The sequence below is a fragment of the Tachysurus fulvidraco genome, chromosome 14 (assembly GCF_022655615.1).
Source record: "Tachysurus fulvidraco isolate hzauxx_2018 chromosome 14, HZAU_PFXX_2.0, whole genome shotgun sequence".
In the NCBI taxonomy this organism is placed as follows: domain Eukaryota; kingdom Metazoa; phylum Chordata; class Actinopteri; order Siluriformes; family Bagridae; genus Tachysurus; species Tachysurus fulvidraco.
The window spans coordinates 20,370,238-20,390,125 of record NC_062531.1 but is presented as its reverse complement, the minus strand read 5'-3'; the positions used below and the strand labels follow the sequence as shown (position 1 = coordinate 20,390,125).

The 19,888-nt window shown below is 35.9% G+C and overlaps 3 protein-coding genes across 3 annotated transcripts; all 3 read left to right on the top strand.

Annotated features, from left to right (window-relative positions):
* The first annotated feature begins 482 nt into the window (after positions 1–482).
* On the top strand, positions 483–6,003 carry LOC113656237 (taste receptor type 1 member 1-like). The gene is made up of 6 exons (XM_027167391.2): positions 483–997; positions 1,170–1,461; positions 1,552–2,289; positions 2,827–3,036; positions 3,136–3,256; positions 3,844–6,003. The coding sequence occupies exons 1-6, from the start codon at positions 813–815 to the stop codon at positions 4,776–4,778; spliced, it is 2,481 nt and encodes an 826-aa protein (XP_027023192.1). The 5' UTR covers positions 483–812; the 3' UTR covers positions 4,779–6,003.
* Positions 6,004–8,436: 2,433 nt separating this feature from the next.
* Positions 8,437–13,411, top strand: LOC113656268 (taste receptor type 1 member 1-like). The gene is made up of 6 exons (XM_027167455.2): positions 8,437–8,600; positions 8,745–9,036; positions 9,142–9,879; positions 11,016–11,225; positions 11,413–11,533; positions 11,957–13,411. Exons 1-6 carry the CDS (start codon positions 8,437–8,439, stop codon positions 12,889–12,891), a joined length of 2,460 nt encoding a protein of 819 aa, XP_027023256.2. The 3' UTR covers positions 12,892–13,411.
* A 1,182-nt stretch (positions 13,412–14,593) lies between these two features.
* On the top strand, positions 14,594–18,398 carry LOC113656289 (taste receptor type 1 member 1). The gene is made up of 6 exons (XM_027167492.2): positions 14,594–14,775; positions 15,137–15,434; positions 15,522–16,271; positions 16,388–16,600; positions 16,681–16,801; positions 17,050–18,398. Exons 1-6 carry the CDS (start codon positions 14,594–14,596, stop codon positions 17,976–17,978), a joined length of 2,493 nt encoding a protein of 830 aa, XP_027023293.2. The 3' UTR covers positions 17,979–18,398.
* Positions 18,399–19,888: the final 1,490 nt, after the last annotated feature.

Sequence of the window (19,888 nt, the reverse complement as noted above, 5' to 3'; positions counted from 1 at the left end):
GAAAAGCAGTCGGATAGTTTCCCTTTCCCAAGTTCATCCGTCTCACATATTATATTCTGTACATTGCATATGTCAATATATGCAATGATATCTACTTGGATTGCTTAAGCAGGTCATTTGGAGAATAGAAATATTAAAGATGAACCGCATTATATTACATCATAAAGTAATATTAAAATTGTTCCATAAATGAATTCTATCCATTAAAGTGCTAGCAGTTAGGAGGTACCACTGACTCTGTAACAACTGTAATAACAATGCTGTGTGTTGCTCTTGCTTTAATTATGATATGATATAAGAATTATATAATGATTACATATAAACCACATACATGTCTGCTTGGCTCATATTTTAAAAGGAAGTTTAGATTAGGTTCAGATTTACTTCTGTTTGTTTGGGAAAACTGACTATAATTATGGTTGTTAAAAAAAAAGAGCAAATCCAGATGTTTATTGTACACCTACAATCAATATATGGTGACTTCTGACCTGATGAACATGTCAAGTGTCTCCTAAGTGAATGCATATGCAAACAACACTTGTTTCCAAAATGTAAATAAGGTTATGCTGTCACACGATCAAACAGCTGCACGACAAGTGAAACACACGCTTTCGTGCATAAATGAGGTGTAAGTTTCTTACAAGTGTGAGATCGGTACATCTGGAAGGCAGCATATGCAAAATGACTTTTACCTCCAAAATGCAAAGTGCTTTATGTAAAGTTGGTCCAAATCATCTTCCAGCTTCTGTCTAATTGCCTGTCATGACCACTGCTCTGTTTACTGTACTAATGTGCATTCATCACAAGGAGCAATGTTGCGTTGTGTGTTCTTAGGCTGCCTCTTGAACATTTGGGCTTTTTTGATTTTTAACAAACAAGAATGCCTGGCATATGAGTTTACCCTGCCCGGGGACTATAAACTCGGGGGAATTTTTAGTGTACATTCAGCCAGTGATGTTGTGGTACCGAAAACTCCTATGGCACTAGAATGCTACACGTGAGTACAAAGGCTTTCTTTGTTTTTGTGTCTTCCGATTAGATGAATAGAGGGAAATGCAAAATAATCAGTAAAATGAATACGGTGTTTAGATAAATGTGGGTGGTGGTGGAGGTGGTGGCGGTGGGGTCATTCAATTCCTTTATTTTTAATCCCATAAATCCCTCCACAGGCAGCCATTTTCAATGTCAGCTTATCAGATGTTTGAGGTGATGCGGTTTGCTGTGGAGCAGATTAATAACTCCACCACCATCCTGCCTAATGTCACTCTTGGTTATGAGATCTTTGATTATTGCTTAAAAACTCGGAGTTTTCCTTCAATCCTCGATTTTATCTCAGACAACGGACGAATAAATGTATCAGCCAAGCAGAACAAACACAATGTTATCGGTCTTGTGGGTGCATATGCAAGCTCTCAGTCTATGTCTGTTGCACCTTTGTTTATGATGGACCTCATTCCAATGGTATGTATCAGTTATCAGAAACACAACATGTTTTGGGAAGAACGTACTGTATGAAGCATGTAAATATCTTGTTTTGTTATTTGCTTTCAGATTAGCTATGCATCCTCTAGCTATGTTCTAAGCAATAAGTGGGTCTACCCAAGTTTTTTAAGGACTGTACCAACCAATCAAGATCTAATTATGGTCATAATTAAGCTCATTCAGCAGTTTGGATGGAATTGGGTAGCTTTCATTAGCAGTAACGATGCATACAGTCAGAACGGCCTCGAATTATTTCGCAGTAACATTAAAGACACCAGCATCTGCTTGGCCTTTCTCTATGAACTTAATTCAATGTCCAATTATTCAGATATACTAAACAAGATTGACTCACTCAGCATCAACGTGATCATAGTCTTCACCCAAGAACTCCCTGCTCAAAAATTTATCAAAACAGCCATCAGGATCAATATTAGAGACAAAGTCTGGATAGCAGGTGATACATGGTCTATGGATGAAACACTTATCAGTTACCCGGGCATCGAGCAAATTGGGACTATTTTTGGTGTCACGGCAACAACACTGAATTTACCTGGATTTGACGAATTTGTCTACCAAACACGGCTGAGTGGTGAAAACGATTACTGTGTGAATTGTATGGATGGAGAGAAGTGCAATCAAGTTTGTGAAAACTGCACAAGCCTAAACGCAGAGGACATTATAAACCAAAATCCTACATACTCGTTTTCAATCCAGGCGGCTGTCTATGCCTACGCCTATGCACTCCATCAAGCGCTCAACTGCAGAAATGAAAGCTGTGATCCACCTCGAAACATCTTACCGTATGAGGTAGGTTCCGTATAATTACCTACTTAATTGGGACACCATGAGTTATAAAATAAAAATAAATGTAATAAAAATATTCTTTTGTTAAGAATACTAATTGTTATATTTTAATTATGTGTTTTTGAATATTGTTTTATATATATATATATATATATATAGATATATATATATATATATATATATATATATATATATATATATAAAACTACATGGCTAAATGTTTGCACACACACACACACACACACACACACACACACACACACACACACACACACACACACACACACACACAATTTTTTGATCTCTTACCATATGAAGTCTGCTTCCTTGCTATAATAAATTACTCTTCTGGGAAGGAACATGGCTGTGCCGAATTGGTCCATTCAATCACAAGAATATATGTGAGATCAGGTACTGTTGATGTGTGAAGGTCTGGGGTGTAGTCAGGAGTCTAGTTGTCCCCAAAGGTTTTCAGACGGGTTCAGGTCAGGGGTCTACACCAGCTTGGATTGGATTTAACACTTTTGTCCTTTTTTCAAGCTTCTGGATTACTTGAGAAAGTTGAGCTTCACGTTACAAAACCAACAAATTGAATTTGACCGGCATGGTGATCCACCAGCCAGTCTTGCAGTAGTTCTCTGGAGACCAAACAAAAATCCCCTTTTTGTAATGGCTGCTACATATGAATCACACCCAACTATTCAGTTTACCTTGAACAGTCGTGCTGTTCCCTGGTCTGCAAATGGCACAGTAAGTCATTTATTTATTAGAAGCTCCAAACACGGTTATAGGCATTAAAGTATTTTCAGGATGTGCATAAAATATGACCACCTGTGATTTGTCCCCCAGGTGCCTTATTCTAATTGTTCTATTCAGTGTGATAGTGGTTTTAAAAAAGTGCAAACTTCAGTACATAAGTGCTGTTTTCAGTGTGAGAAATGCGCAGCCCAGACATACATCAACACCTCAGGTAATTTTTATTTATTATTTATTTGTTTGTTTGTTTGTTTGTTTTATTATTGTTGATGTCAAAGGTTTAGTATTGTAGATTATGTATACTTATTACAATATATATATATATATATATATATATATATATATATATATATATATATATATATATATATATATATATATTATTTGCAATGCTGGTTGGTTAGTAAAGGGATTAAACAACTGTGTTTCTATGTAACAGAGATGTAAAATCATTCATATGAAAGTTATCTGACCCTTCTGGTTCTTTTGTAACATGGAAAGGTGCTTTTTTTGTCTTATTAAAATCTTATTAAAATATATTTCTGGTAAGGAGAAATATAACAAGTGCAACATTTCATTTACATTTATAACCATGTCATTTATAATTTTCCTATAAAAATATGTCCCTTTGTTTTTATTCCTTAGTTAGCAAAATAAACATACAAAAAATGATTAGTAAAGATCTGTATTATTATTATTATTATTATTATTATTATTATTATTATTATTATTATTATTATTATAAATAACAGCCCCTAAACCTATTTTTCGAGACAAATGCATTTATGTACTTTGTTTCAGAGGATGCTTACACTTGTGCTCCATGTGAAGAGGGTTACTGGTCTGATGAAAAGAGCATAATCTGCAAAAAGCGCATTATCGTCTTCCTTGATCTCAAGGATCCTCTGTGCATGCTGTTCTTGGTATGTGCTGTGGCCTTCATTGCTATCTCCATTGGACTCATCATCCTTTTTGGCATCAACTACAACACTCCGGTGGTAAAGTCTGCCGGTGGTAATATGTGCTTCCTTATGTTGTTTTGTCTGGTTCTGGCCAACATTGGGGTCTTCTTTTACTTTGGAGTGCCAGACCCAGTGAATTGCGCTTTACGGAATGTCTTTTTCATATTTTTCTACACTATTTGCCTTTCTTGTATGGGTGTTCGTTCCTTTCAAATTGTTTGCGTATTCAAAATGGCTGCCCAGTTTCCAGATGTCTACCACTGGTGGATGAAGAACAATGGTCAGTGGCTTTGTATTAATGTCTACTCTTTCATACAGCTTATTGCTTGTGGAATATGGCTTCTAACTGGAAGGCCCAAACCCTACAATGACAGTACATCTTTTAAAGATCAGACTATTTTGACGTGTGATATGGGATCAATGGTTACATCCACCTTGGCTTGGTCTTGTCTCTGGTTTCTTAGTATAGTCTGCTTCTGTTTCTCCTACATGGGCAAAGATCTTCCAAAAAGCTACAATGAAGCAAAGTCTATCACGTTTAGCTTGCTTGTATTTTATCTGGGCTGGATTGCATATTTCACAGCATACATTGTGTTCAGAGGAGCTTACATTCAGCTTTTTAATGCAGTTGCACAGCTGTCAAGTTCATATGGAATTATTTTTAGCTTCTATATGCCAAGGGCCTACATCATTATTTTCCAACCCAAAAAGAACACTCAGGCATACTTTCAGTCATCAATCCAGACATATACACAGACTATTAGCAGGATGTAGACTTAGGTAATCCATAGAAGATGGATGTATGTGTGGCAGATTCACAAATACAAGTCATTCATCCATAGTGACCAAATCCATGAACAAAAGGTAAAAGGCAGGAAGCTAGGAATATTAGGAAATGCTGTAAAAATACATAGTAAACAGAGATTGGAACAGAACAAACTATTTAAAAAGAACATATTTAATGCATATTCTGTATAAAAACTGTGGGTGTGAAAATGGACTAGATGAAACACCAGGTGGCGCAATTATGTTAAGGGGCTTAAGGTTATCTCTACAGCAGCAAAGTTTGTGTCTGAGTTCAGACCAAGACAGTGAATAGAGTAAGAACAACAACAACAAAAAAAACATACAGGATGTCAAGAAATATTGATGGGAGTTAGACAAGGGGAGGAGCTAACAATGACACAACAGAAGTATGAGAGACAGACAACAACACCTGGGGACTTGGGGAAGAAACAGGACATTTATAACTATAATATTATTTAGAATTGTAGTCTAATACAGGTGGCCCTTTAAAGTAGATCTAGCGGCATATTTCCTCCCCTTTGTTAGGTAAAACTGTGGGAACTGTGGCAGAGGAAACCCTCTGTAAACCCTCATCACATTCTGGTAGTAAACAGTCCTTCCCTTAGCAATGAGAGCATCCTACTCACAATCATATGGCAAATGATAACCTGCCAACTGTGTTTAAACATAAAATAATGATAATGTGAAGTATACAGTATAGTGTGTTACGAACCTAAATCACAACTGAGAGTGAAAGGTTTGTTTGTTTGTCACCTTCATCAATTGTTCTTTCCTCTACTCTATTTAAATTGTATTTTCAGTACTACATTTGATTTTATTGATGTTTAAAGTTATTATCAGTAACACATTTGGAGAGATATTGCTTTTATGCAGACAAATGAAACTTGCTTGTAATATTACATGTATATTACAGTGATACTAAAGTCTATCTCATTGTATTATGGAAAGTGGACGTGTAATGATGCATGATGTGGCTTAATCAAATTGACATATGTAAAGTGGACATGGACGTTGATTCCATCCTTCCATCCTTCCTAGCTGACTCGCACAGCACACGCCTGTCACGAATGGCTTCATAGAGAAATTGCAATGCCTCTCCTAGTAAATTGTTTTCTTCTGCTTCTATTCTCTAACCATTTGCAATTACAACATGTTTATGAATAGATATACATACTCAATTAAAATGTAACCATTAAAGCACATATTATAAACATTCAATCGAGGAGTTTTAAAAAAAATCCTGGAAAAAAATTCCTGAATAAAGCACTAATATTGCATATTCTTTTTTTTTTTTTTGTGAGATTCCTAGCTTAAAATTGAACAGTATGGACCCGAGTAAATAATAGTAAATCTGTAATAATTCACTTGTGTAAATGCAGCGATCCAATAAATTACTGAAGCAAGAAAAATTAAAACTTCTGGAGTAATTTTTTTTTTTACATTTCTACATTTATATCCACATTTCTGACATTAGGCAGATGTCCATATCTAATACAGCAATATTAAATATATAACAATAAATATAAGTCCTAGGTTAAACATTTCAGGCACAGGTATATACACTCAGCAGTTCAGACATCTAGAGGAAGTCTATTCCACCACATAGGCACCAGAACAGAATGTTTTGATGCAAACCCTCCGGTCTCAGGTCATCATCACTAAACATTCAAAGACGTTGGCAGGAAGGAATTAGTATTAAGTCTGTAATAAACAAAAACATTAAGCTGACCTACTATTAACTTTTGTAGAAAGAAAATTATTTATTTTTACATTATTTACTGTCCACAGTCATCCAAATGAGAATGGGAACCTGGTTTCTTCCTCATATCATCTCAGGGAGTTTTCCCTGCCATCATCACCTCAGGCTTGCTCATTAGGGTTAGATTAAAAAAAAAGTCATTTAATTGATTAAATTTAAAGTAATTTAACCTTTAAAACTTATATTTTGTTTATATACTTCTGCAAAGCTTTGTTAAGACATCAATTGTTAAAAGAGCTATAGAATTATTATTGATCTTTAATATTCTGACACGAAGATAATATTCTGGGTTAAAATATAGAATTAAAAAAGTAATTGTAGTAATACATAGAAAACTCTGCAGTGTGAAATGAGGAGGACGGGCTGTCTGTCTGTGAACAGCTGTTAGCTGCATGAACTACACTATGAGTGGTACAACTGACAGAACGTTGAACATTACACACACGCGCATGCAAGAACGGATATGAACAAACTGGCTGATCCTTGTCCCCATGTTCAATTGGCATAAACCTCTGTCAGATAACATCCGACACTGATAGTTTAATAGTGTCTCATCCCTCAGGGTGCTTTACCTTTTATGGAGTTTATTGTGTTTGAGCTGCAATTTATGAATCACTGACATTCATCAACCAACACGCGTGAGTATGAAGGATTTTTTTATTTTTTTTTAAAATCTACTAAAGGTTTTACCTCATTTTTGCTTCCTTAAAAGACTGGTAAACAAGGCCCAATTTCGTTAACTAACTAAATAAGCCAGGCTGCCGTAAACGCCACGTGACTTATCAACTGACTATCCAGAAAGGTAACGTTAGCAAGCTAGCTAGCTAACTTAACTAAATGCTGTTGGGGATTCATTTGCCTGCTAGGTTCATTAGTTAGTTCATGTTAATTCATATGTGTTTTTATAAAGCAGGCTGTGTAGCAAAGAAACCCCCTAGACATTGTCCTGAGCATTACATATAGGCTGTGGCAGTATTTACATACATTTAACACAACAGCTTTCATACTGTAAAACCTCAAAGATTGTGTTTGCATGAAACATCAGAATGAGGAAAACATCTCAGAGTACACACATGTTAAACCGTGGTAGCCTCAGATTTTTGTACTTGGCTGATGGGAAAGAAACATGACATGGACATCTGTTGTTTTTTAGATTAGATTGTAAAGAGTGATTATTTCAATTACCCTAGCTTTCATGAACACTGAAATCACCCCCCACCCCCACCCCCAATTCTGATCTTTGATATCAACATCTATAATAAAATTTAAGCAAGTGGTCTTGATAAGTTCTTATATTTTGTTATTTTTCTTTAGGTTTTTCACCAGCTGGTCAACTGCTTTGTTGGGTTTCAGACCTTGAATGTTGATTTGAATGTGATTTGCTTTGTATGTTAAACATAAATCAAAAGGATTATGAACGTCTCAGGAATGGATATTGGATCCAAATAAACTTAGTTTTCCATTATGGCAATAAAGTTGAAATACAATCAATAAAAGCATTTATGTATCTATCTTGTACTATAGAACATGTAATTATTAGTGTGTCGAAGAATTATGTAAGATGTTATGTAATGAAACATATTCAAAATTAATTTCCTTGTCAAATGCAAATTAGAATATAGTCTCAAGAGCTTAACAATTAGCTGCAACGTAAGGGAGAAGACATATACAGTACCGGTTGCATATTGTAAGTGTCACGTTTCCTCCAAGTGTTGAGCTAATACTTCTGGAAGGCAATGAATGCAAAATGACATTTGCCTCCAAAATGCAAAGTAGTTTCTGAAAATTATTTCCATATCATCTTCCAGCTACTGTCTAATTGCTCATCACTGCCCTCATATTGATCTGCCATCATCACAAGGAACAATGTTGCGTTGTTTGTTCTTAGCTTTTCACTTCTTTGCCAAATATGTCTGTGAGCCAAGTGAGTTTAACTTACAAGGGGACTATAAACTTGGGGGAATTTTTCCTGTGCATACAGCCAGTGAGATAATTATTCCAAATTCTCCTATGGCACTTCAATGCTACAAGTGAGTACATGCACTTTTTTCAAAAGAGTGATTTCTTTTGTGTGTGTGTCTAGAATGTGTATAATACTGCAAAAAAAAAAATGTCATGGAGATCATAAAAGATGCGTTCAAAATGATTGATTGTTTGTTTTCTCTTCTCCACAGTCAGCCATTTACAATGTCAGGTTATCAGATGTTTGAGGTGATGCGATTTTCGGTGGAGCAGATCAATAACTCCACCACCATCCTGCCTAACGTCACTCTTGGATACACGATCTTTGACTTTTGCTTGTACAATCAGAATTTTCCTTCAATTCTCGATTTTATCTCAGACAATGGGCATATAAATGTATCAGAAAAGGAGAACAAACACAATGTCATTGGACTTGTTGGTCCTTACGGCAGCACAGAAGCTTTGGCCATTGCACCCTTGTTCATGATGGACCTCATTCCAATGGTATGTATTTCAGAATAAGTCAGGAAGTTGCATAATCTGGCAAGAAAACCTATTTATGCTTTAACCTGAGTATTTCTATAGACATCTGTGGGTTTTTTATTTCAGATCAGCTATGCATCCTCAAGTTACGATCTAAGCAATAAGTGGGTCTATCCAAGTTTTTTAAGGACTGTACCAACCAACCAAGATATAATTATGGTAATAATCAATCTCATTCAGCATTTTGGTTGGAATTGGGTAGCTTTCATTAGCAGTGATGACTCCTACAGTCAAAACGGCCTTGAATTATTCAGGAGTACGATCAAAGACACCAGCATCTGCTTGGCTTTCTTCTATGAAATTACACTGAATTCCAACTATACAGAGATACTCAGGAGGATTGACTCACTGAACATCAATGTGATCATAGTCTTCACACTGGAAGACACTGCTCGAGCATTTGTTGAAACAGCTGTAAGAATCAACATAAGAGACAAAGTTTGGATAGCAGGCGATGCATGGTCTATGGATGCAGAGCTTTCCACTTGGCCTGGCATTGGGCAGGTCGGGACCATTTTTGGTGTTACAGCAACAACTTTAAATTTGCCTGGATTTGATGAATATATCTACCAAACAAGAGTAAAACTTGAAAATGACTACTGTCTGAATTGTGAGGACACGGAGAAGTGCAATCAACTTTGTGATAACTGCATGAATGAGAAACCAGAGGACATTATAAAGGAAAGCCCGACATACTCGTTCTCCATCCAGGCAGCTGTGTACACATTTGCTTATGCACTCCACCAAGTGCTGAACTGTAGCATGGCGGGATGTGCCCCAGATCAAGACATACCACCTTATGTGGTAAGCCATTTCTTAGTAAAAGAACACATACAGAAAACTAAGTAAACAAACATGATAATGTAATAAATTAATTAGGGGTTCTCAGATTTATTTAAAAAATTAAGAAATCAACTGTCTTTCCGTAATATGAATTGTCCTTTTCAGCCATTAGATATTTGTGTTGTCTTACATGCAGATTCATGAGCTTTCCACATTTTAGATTTTGCCATTTTTCAGGTTATGCCACATGTTATCATTTGGGCTGTGACCCAGCCATTTCAAAATACAAACCTTTTTTTCAAGCCATTGTTTGGTATTTTTTGCCTTCATTATCTTGATGGAAATATCCGGGTACTCCGGTTTTCTCCCCCGGTCCAAAGACATGCATGGTAGGTTGATTGGCATCTCTGGAAAAATTGTCCGTAGTGTGTGAGTGTGTGAGTGAATGAGAGTGTGTGCATGCCCTGTAATGGGTTAGAACTCCGTCCAGGGTGTATCCTGCCTCAATGCCCGATGACACCTGAGATACAGTAGGCACAGGCTCCCCGTGACCCGAGAAGTTCGGATAAGCGGTAGAAAATGAATGAATGAATTATCTTGATGGAAATAAATGCAGATACCTGGCCTACTGAAACTACATTTCATTTCATCTCATCTACATTTGTTTTTATATTTGGTTTCATCTTATGGCTACAAAGCGTTCCATTTCTTTTCTGATGAAAAGCAAGAGCATGATGCTACCATGCTTGGTCACATTAATGGTGCTACCTGGGTTTTTTGGTTTCATTTGGATTGTCCCAGATATTATGCTTTGCTTTTAGACCAAATGGTCTCATGAGACTACAGAATTTTTCCAAAAGATCTCAGATTTTCTAATTGGGCCTTTTTCTGAAATGGCTGCCAGATTTGTAATTTTGAATCTTCATGGGTATTTCCCTAAACTGAATGATCTGATCTTCTGTATGCTTTATATTTAGCCGTGAGCCTTCCCAAAGCCAGATATATTAATTGTGCAAGCATACAAATAGATACATTTGGATATCAATTGAACAAATGTGTACCCTGTTTAGAACCATAGTTTTAACTCTTTTGAACATTTTGTGGAAATGGGTTGAATACTCATCAATTAATACTTTTGCCCTCCCTTTTCAATCAAGGTTCTGCAAAATATGAGACAGACAAGTTTCATATTGCAAAACCAGCATATTAAGTTTAACCAATATGGGGATCCTCCCGCCAGTCTTGCAGTAGTACTCTGGAAACCAGAAGAGAACCCACTATTTGTGGTGGTGGCTGCATATAATACCCACCCAACAATTAATTTCACCATGAACGACGACCTAGTTCCCTGGTCTGAAAATGGCACAGTAAGTCATTTATTTGTACATACGAATATGTTGATTCAGCTGTAAGGAGTGTTTGAATATTGTTACATGGAATAGTTGGTTGGTTGAGTATTTATCTATCTGACTCACAGTTCGGACATTCTAAATGAGGATGACTATAAGAAAGCAAAATCAACTAACCGTAATTTTATTTGTTCTGTCATTTCAGGTGCCCTATTCTAATTGTTCGGTTGAATGTGAAACTGGTTTTAAAAGAGTACAAACTTCAATCCATAGATGTTGTTTCCAGTGTGAGAAATGCAAGGCTCAGACATACATCAACACCACAGGTAGTCTTTAAGAACAGATTTTATTTTGTCTATTCTTTTTCCTAGATGATTTTTTTTAACATTTGTAATATTTTAATTTGGGTGCAAACAAAAGTATGCAGGAGGAACACAACCAGAGATCAATATAGACATTGATACTGCCCTGTCTGGGAAACCAGGTGGTGCCGCCACATTGTAGATGAGAGAACCAAGGCAGAAGGTGTCAGACAACTAGCCAGGAGAAACCTAAGCAGTCCGTATAACTCAGGGAATAGATAGGAGCCTTACAACTGGGACTGATAGGGAGTTAAGCAGTACCAAAAATAAAGACTCTGGGAAAATCTGAAAGAGGATGAAAAAAACTGAAGAGAGAACCCTAGTGGTTCTGTGACAGATGCATTTATGATTAAAATAAATGATTATAAAAATGCTGTTTTGTTTCAGAGGATGCTTACACTTGTGCTCCATGTGAAGAGGGTTACTGGTCTGATGAAAAGAGCATAATCTGCAAAAAGCGCATTATCGTCTTCCTTGATCTCAACGATCCTCTGTGCATGCTGTTCTTGGTATGTGCTGTGGCCTTCATTGCTATCTCCATTGGACTCATCATCCTTTTTGGCATCAAATACAACACTCCGGTGGTAAAGTCTGCCGGTGGTAATATGTGCTTCCTTATGTTGTTTTGTCTGGTTCTGGCCAACATTGGGGTTTTCTTTTACTTTGGAGTGCCAGACCCAGTGAATTGCGCTTTACGGAATGTCTTTTTCATATTTTTCTACACTATTTGCCTTTCTTGTATGGGTGTTCGTTCCTTTCAAATTGTTTGCGTATTCAAAATGGCTGCCCAGTTTCCAGATGTCTACCACTGGTGGATGAAGAACAATGGTCAGTGGCTTTGTATTAATGTCTACTCTTTCATACAGCTTATTGCTTGTGGAATATGGCTTCTAACTGGAAGGCCCAAACCCTACAATGACAGTACATCTTTTAAAGATCAGACTATTTTGACGTGTGATATGGGATCAATGGTTACATCCACCTTGGCTTGGTCTTGTCTCTGGTTTCTTAGTATAGTCTGCTTCTGTTTCTCCTACATGGGCAAAGATCTTCCAAAAAGCTACAATGAAGCAAAGTCTATCACGTTTAGCTTGCTTGTATTTTATCTGGGCTGGATTGCATATTTCACAGCATACATTGTGTTCAGAGGAGCTTACATTCAGCTTTTTAATGCAGTTGCACAGCTGTCAAGTTCATATGGAATTATTTTTAGCTTCTATATGCCAAGGGCCTACATCATTATTTTCCAACCCAAAAAGAACACTCAGGCATACTTTCAGTCATCAATCCAGACATATACACAGACTATTAGCAGGATGTAGACTTATAGAAATCATAACTAAATATCCATTGAATTTTGTAAAATATCTTCTGGACTTCAGGGCTCAGTAATGGTCGAATATTAAGTAATAACTACCTGTAGTTCTGTAATTGACAATAAGTAAGTACTTAAAGAATAATCATAACAAAATCGATTTTTTTAACAACAAAAATATAAAGTATCTTTTTGTGTGTAATCTGCTAGTGTTGCTTCGAAAATATTGCTGTACTTTTATTTATTTATCTTTGTAATACTTTGATAGATTCCTAACTTAAATATAGTTAAAAGCGATCTAAAACATATTCCCTCATGATGATGGTAATATAGAATGCTGTCCAATACAGACATTTGAGAATCTATTAGTTGTTTGTCTGGGTTGAGGTCTGGTGACTGCAGAGCACATGAAATATCATTCAAGATCATTTTTATAAATGTCAGACCATTTAGTGGTCTCTTGTAACTTGGGGTACATGAGATACATGATGGGGACATCCTGCAAGAAACCATCGTTCTTGCCTATTATTAACTAGAAAATCAATTGAAATAAAATCAAATTACCAACCTATTCTGTGGTCGTAGTATTGTGTTCATTTTAATTTACCATAATCTTATATAAGCATCGTATAGGCTCAGGCCTAACAGTTTGTGAGAGGCAACAGTATTACCTTCATTAATCTATCCACATTGTCATTAATAAAGTCTTGCAATGAGAATTATATATAGAGAGAGAGTTTATAAATATATTTAACTGATATGATATGCTTAATGTCATTGATAGTTAAGCCTAACATATGCCAATAGTCTTTACATCACATTGTTGTTGTCATCCTGTGGCTGCTCTCTGTTCAGGGACACCACAGTTGATCATCCGATCCACATATTTGATTTTGGCACAGGTTTTACACTGGATGCTTTTCCTGACACAACTCTCCCATTTTATTTGGGCTTTGGACTGGCAGGCAGTGAGCGTTAACCCATCAGTGGCTGTGTTTGTTTCCTTGCTGGGAATCAAACCTGGTCTTCAGTGGTGAGAGTACAGGTGCCTGTCGCTGGACCTTTCCACTTTGTCACATTAATGACCAAAAAAATATATATTGTATTTAATGATTCCTTATTTAACTACCTTTGTTTTTGCACATTTGTCTTTGTGATATGGGGATATTTCCCTGCCACCCTAACTTAGTATCCATCTTCTTGCATGCAGTCGATCACATCTTGCATTAACATTCTCAGTTTTTTTTAAAAAACATAACTCTTCTGTTTTTCCTTATATCACACAAATGCACATGCTTAAAAGCATACCAACATTTTTGCCTAGATGATTTATGTCTTGCCCTTTAAATCTGAGCAAGTGTTGGGGACTTAAGCTCCTACAAGCACCAAAAATCATCTGCATTCAATTTGCAAATCCATGCATTTAATTCTGGGTTTTCTTGTATGTCCTTTCTTTTGGATTTAACACAGACTTTTACACTGTATTATAAACTAACGTGTTAAGGTATATTTAACAATTTTAGAGACTGCAGCACAACATTTGTTAATGTAACACTGTGTTCAACAGAAACTGGATGTGTAATGATGCACATGGTGGTTTACTCAAATTCCCGTATGTAAAATAGACATGGATATTAGTTCCCTTACATTATTTTGGAAACTCATACTTTTTCAAACGCATCTTCGTCATGAAATGTTTCACTGGCAAAATGCAGTGGCTTTCCATTTATGTTTTCCTTTTGGATTTTAGTCATCATTTCTTTCATCAAGTCACCTGCTCTGCATCTGAATTTAAATTGCAGGGAGATTATTTGTTAGGTGGATTATTTTCATTAAATAGTGTTTCTTCAGCAGTACCACAGACCTACCCAGTGGCCCTTGATTGTTACAAGTAAGTGACTTTTTTTTTATTTGTTTGTTTCTATAAAACATTTTCATTAGCAGTCTGCAAAGTGCAACATATAGTTATAAAGTGATGATGCACTTATAATCCTAATTGATAAGATTTTCTTTGATATTTATGATTGATTTTTGACCACACCAAGAATTAGATTTTTTTTCTATATTATTATTATTATTATTATTATTATATACACAACACAACAATGACACAACAAATTCTCCATATCCAAGCAATTAGTTCTCTGGAGTGAGAGATAAAACTCATTTCACTGTATAAATGTTCCGTTCATAGATTTTTATCTTAAGAGAAACCTGAAAGTCGATTCTTGTTCCTTGTTCCTTTGCTCCAGATATCAATTCGATGAATCGTCTTATCGGATGTTCGAGATGATGAGGTTTACAGTGGAAGAGATTAATAATTCTTCCACCCTCCTACCCAATGTCTCACTCGGCTATGAAATCTTTGACTATTGTTCAAATCTGCAGAATTTTCCCTCTGTGTTCAGTTTTATCTCTGAGAATGGATCAATTCCGGTTCAGAGATATTTCAACAAATATAAGCCTAAAATAGTTGCTGTGACAGGACCACATGAAAGCACTAGTACAATGACAGTAGCACCTTTATTCAATTTGGACCTTATTCCAATGGTAAGAAATCACTTGACTTCATTTAAATTTAGCTGCCTTGATAATTTCCATAACAGTCTATTTAACCTTTTTTTCCATTCTTTTTAGGTGAATTATGGATCATCAAGTTATAAACTGAGTAATAAAAAAATGTACCCTTCTTTTTTAAGAACAGTGCCAAACAATAAAAACCTGATAGATGTGATTATTCACATTATTAAATGGTTTGGATGGAATTGGGTTGCCTTTATTGGCGGTCAGGATGACTACAGTCAAGATGGCCTGTTTTTTTTTTCCCAATATGCCAAAAAAAATAATATATGTTTGGCCCTTCAGGATTTACTTTCCCCAGACTCTAACTACACTTCCACGCTGAATGCAATTGAAAAACGCAACATTAACGTCATAGTGGTTTTTTCTTCCCAAGAAGTAGCAAAAAATGTAATCAGAGAAGCTATAAAGCAGAATATCAGGAACAAAGTTTGGATTGCTGGTGAGGTATGGTCTATGAATAAGCAGCTTCCGAATGAACCAGGAATACAAAACATTGGGTACATTTTTGGCATTACAGAAAAGCAAGTGTCTTTTCCTGGATTTGAGCAGTTCATCTACCATGGACAGACTGACAGCAATGTCATATACTCGGAAAATGATCAAACTCTTCAGCCAGTTGAAAAAATGTGTAACCAAGTCTGTTATAACTGCTTACATTTGAGCCCAGAGGAAATTTTAAATGAAAATCCTACCTTTTCTTTTCCTATTTATGCTGCCATCTACACCATAGCGAATGCATTACACAAAGTACTACAATGTGATGCAAATGGTTGCAACAAAAACATTACCGTTTACCCCTTTAAGGTATGTTGTTTTTAAACCAGGGAAAAGATTTATAGATATAGATTTATAATTACATATTCACAATATATGCCTAATGTCTTTGTTCATTAAATGTGTACAAACCTGATATTTTGCAGCTTTTGAAGGAAATTAAGAAGCTGGATTTTTATCTCAATGGCCGTAAAATAAAATATGATAAAAATGGAGATCCATATGTTTTCTACGACGTGGTCTTCTGGCGCCTTGAACGCAGTCCTCCAGTCTTTGAGAGAATTGGCACATACAGCTCATATCCAGAAATTACTTTCACCATCAATAGCTCCATTATAGGCTGGGACAGTGACGCCTCTGTAAGCCATACCCTTAATTCATCACGTACTACATCACGAGTTTAAGTGCATACTGACAATGATGTTCTTACTTTCACAAGGTTCCTTTTGCAAACTGCTCAGTCGAATGTATGGCGGGATTCAGAAGGGAAACAGACCGAAATTATGCCTGTTGTTTTCAATGTGAGATGTGTAAAGAAAACACCTATGTAAATTATACACGTAAGTATTCTGACTTGCACTTATAAATTATACAAATCTAGGTGGTTTACTAGTCTGAGCTTTTAATAACAAAGCATTTTAAGAAAGCTGTGAGACATTTTTCGTTGCTTGTACAGTAATGGATGATAGTGGAAAAAGATTGTTTCACGCATGAGACGATAGCGGAGTCACACATTCATGCAAAAATAATACAGATATTCTTAGGTGAGGTGTACATGCTCTCTCTCTGCTTATCTTCCTTCTTGTAGGAGACCCGTACACTTGCGTCTTGTGTAATGTAGACGAGTGGTCTGAAGAGGGAAGCACATCTTGCCAGAAGCGCTCCATTCTGTATCTTCAGCACACAAACCCTCTTTCCATATTATTAATGGTATCTGCTGCCATTCTGTTGGTTTTGTGTATTGCCATTATCATGCTGTTCATATACAATTATAACACACCTGTCGTGAAATCCGCCGGAGGCCATATGTGTTTCGTCATGCTAGCTTCTTTGGCTTTGTCTAGTATAAATGTGTTCTTTTTCTTGGGAAAGCCAACAGTGATCCACTGTATTTTCAGAACTGTGATGTTTTACTTTTTTTACACCATCTGTCTTTCCTGCATGACAGTACGCTCCTTTCAGGTATTCTGCATCTTTAAAATGGCCTCCAAGTTTCCCAAGATTAACAGATTGTGGGTGCAACATAACGGCCAGTGGATTGTCATCGCCATCCTTTCTTTTATTCAGATGTTCGTTTGTGTTCTAAGGATGAGTCTAAATATACCCTCTCCTATTAAAACATACACAACAGGTGCAATTCTCCTTGGCTGTTCACCTGGAAAAGAGCAGACATACTTTTTAGGTGTGTCATACACTTGGTTCCTCAATGTCCTCTGTTTCTTCTTTTCCTATATGAGCACTGACCTACCCAAAAACTACAACGAGGCTAAAGCGATAGCGTTCAGCATGCTTCTGTTCTTCATCAGCTGGTCTTTTTATTTTACAGTGATTAAATTTCCACCAGCATTGTACATCCAGTTTTTTAATGCCGTGGCACAGTTGTGCAGTTTATATGGTATGCTGATGAGCTACTTTATCCCAAAGTCCTATGTTATCATTTTTCAGCCACAAAAGAACACTGCGGCATACTTTCAGACATCCATTCAGACATATACTCAAACCATGAGTAGGATGTAGTACATTTCTACAGTCCACTGCCACTCATTTAATTTCATCATGGTATTTAAAGGTGGTTGTAGTTATACAAAGTCTAATTAGCATGTATAAAACTTTTTTGTGCACAGAATTGCCTTGTGATATGGTGTATGTAGAGGCACAAGGAATCGTTTAGAATGGTAAATTAACTAGCCTGGGTGTTAATTATTAATGGTTCTTAAAGATATCTGACAGTAACTCAATTGGTACTCAACTCTCTTGATATACTTCGACTGTAGACATGTAGATTGGCAGACCGAAAAGCCGGAATCTTTCATATAAATGATGAAATACTGTCTGATTTCTATTTACTGGTAGGGCTTTCTATGCTTTCTATGTTCCTATGCTTTTGCTTATAGAATGTGTGTTTTTTTAAATATAAAAAAGCTCATGTAGTGTACCATGAGGCTAAATTTGTTAGTGAGCTAACAAATATTTACATCATATATCTCTTCATTTGAATAAACAAACAAATTGCAATTATTTTTCCTTGATTTTGTTCTTCCACAAGTCCATCAGCTGTATCATGGTATATACTGTAACTGCTACATGGTTAAAACCCTATCCTATTCCAACCACAAAATATTTGAAATTCAAAACTGAAAATTAATTGTATTAAAAATGTGTAGAAGAAATTGACACTTTTCCAAGCCTTTCTGCAGTGCTTTTTCTCGTCGGTCAATATACTGTAAGTCTGTTTTATTTATTTTTTTATTATATTAAATATTTGTATACATGTGCACTGTGCATCACATTAATGTGCATTGTGCACTGTGCATCACATCTTAACATTTCAATTTTTTGTAAGGATAAAGGGGCAAAGTAACTATAAACTGCAACTCAATAAAAAAGTAACTCATTTGTTCCTTGATACAAATATTATGTGCATTATTTAGTTGTATCAATTCTCCATAATTCCCAATACCTATGGCTTAAATCAGCCTGAGCTTGATATGATTTATTAACAGACTCATTAGAAATGTGACTCAGGTCAGAATTATATAGGCAATTTGGGTGGCAAGTCTGTCAATCAATGACAGCAATCTGTCTGCATCCCTAATAGTGTGTTAATAGAGATTGATGACTTGTCCAGGATAGAATAATCACTGTACTTAGTCGGATACAAGTATAACCAGCAGACATTCTGCCCATGTTCATATGATTGACAAGGCCAATGTTCTCCATATTGATGAATAGTGACACAGTAGTGCTGCTCTGTGCACACAGGCCATGCTCAGTCATACATGGATACCTACTGTATAGTACTAAAAGCACTATTGATATTCAACTGCTCTGACTTAAATTTAATCTATATTTAGCATGCCATGATGGACTGAATGAATTTTTATAGTGTGCGTTTTGATTTTCTTGCGTCTAGTACATGTGTGCTATTCAACTTAAATAACACAAGAAATATATTAATACACCAGAGTAAATATAGTAAATAAAATAAAATTACTAAATATATAATAACTAAAATTGCAGGATAAGTGCCTATCCTGCTCAAACTGATTTTGGACATACCATTGAAAGGTGCTTCTGGTAAAATGTCCATTCTTTTCATCTATATTTGAGCTGTTATAGTTTAAGTCAAAAGTAATACTCTTGATTACTACTGTACTAGTAATAATTTAAAACTAGGAAGTTAAACAGGCTGATATACACAGTGTATTTGAGCTGTGTTTATACTAAACATACAACACTACAACTGTTGAAAATAGTAGTATAAAAGGTATAAAAGTCAATAAACGTATAAGCAGAGGTATAGCATCAAGATAAAAAAAAGTATCCTCACACTAAGATGTGTTTATACATTAATATTTGTGTAGGTATATAAATGACTCTTCACTTGTTTGACTCCACACATTTGTTTGACTGTATATTTGTAATCA

What these genes read in the sequence shown, in the direction of transcription:
- LOC113656289 (XM_027167492.2), top strand. Translation starts at nt 14,594, where the DNA reads ATGCAGTGGCTTTCCATTTATGTTTTCCTTTTGGATTTTAGTCATCAT. An exon ending in GTGGCCCTTGATTGTTACAA is followed by an intron (nt 14,776 to 15,136) that starts GTAAGTGACTTT and finishes CCTTTGCTCCAG; the next exon opens with ATATCAATTCGATGAATCGT. An exon ending in TTACCGTTTACCCCTTTAAG is followed by an intron (nt 16,272 to 16,387) that starts GTATGTTGTTTT and finishes GATATTTTGCAG; the next exon opens with CTTTTGAAGGAAATTAAGAA.
- LOC113656268 (XM_027167455.2), top strand. Translation starts at nt 8,437, where the DNA reads ATGTTGCGTTGTTTGTTCTTAGCTTTTCACTTCTTTGCCAAATATGTC. An exon ending in CCTGGTCTGAAAATGGCACA is followed by an intron (nt 11,226 to 11,412) that starts GTAAGTCATTTA and finishes CTGTCATTTCAG; the next exon opens with GTGCCCTATTCTAATTGTTC. An exon ending in GACATACATCAACACCACAG is followed by an intron (nt 11,534 to 11,956) that starts GTAGTCTTTAAG and finishes GTTTTGTTTCAG; the next exon opens with AGGATGCTTACACTTGTGCT.
- LOC113656237 (XM_027167391.2), top strand. Translation starts at nt 813, where the DNA reads ATGTTGCGTTGTGTGTTCTTAGGCTGCCTCTTGAACATTTGGGCTTTT. An exon ending in TGATGGACCTCATTCCAATG is followed by an intron (nt 1,462 to 1,551) that starts GTATGTATCAGT and finishes ATTTGCTTTCAG; the next exon opens with ATTAGCTATGCATCCTCTAG. An exon ending in GAAACATCTTACCGTATGAG is followed by an intron (nt 2,290 to 2,826) that starts GTAGGTTCCGTA and finishes CCTTTTTTCAAG; the next exon opens with CTTCTGGATTACTTGAGAAA.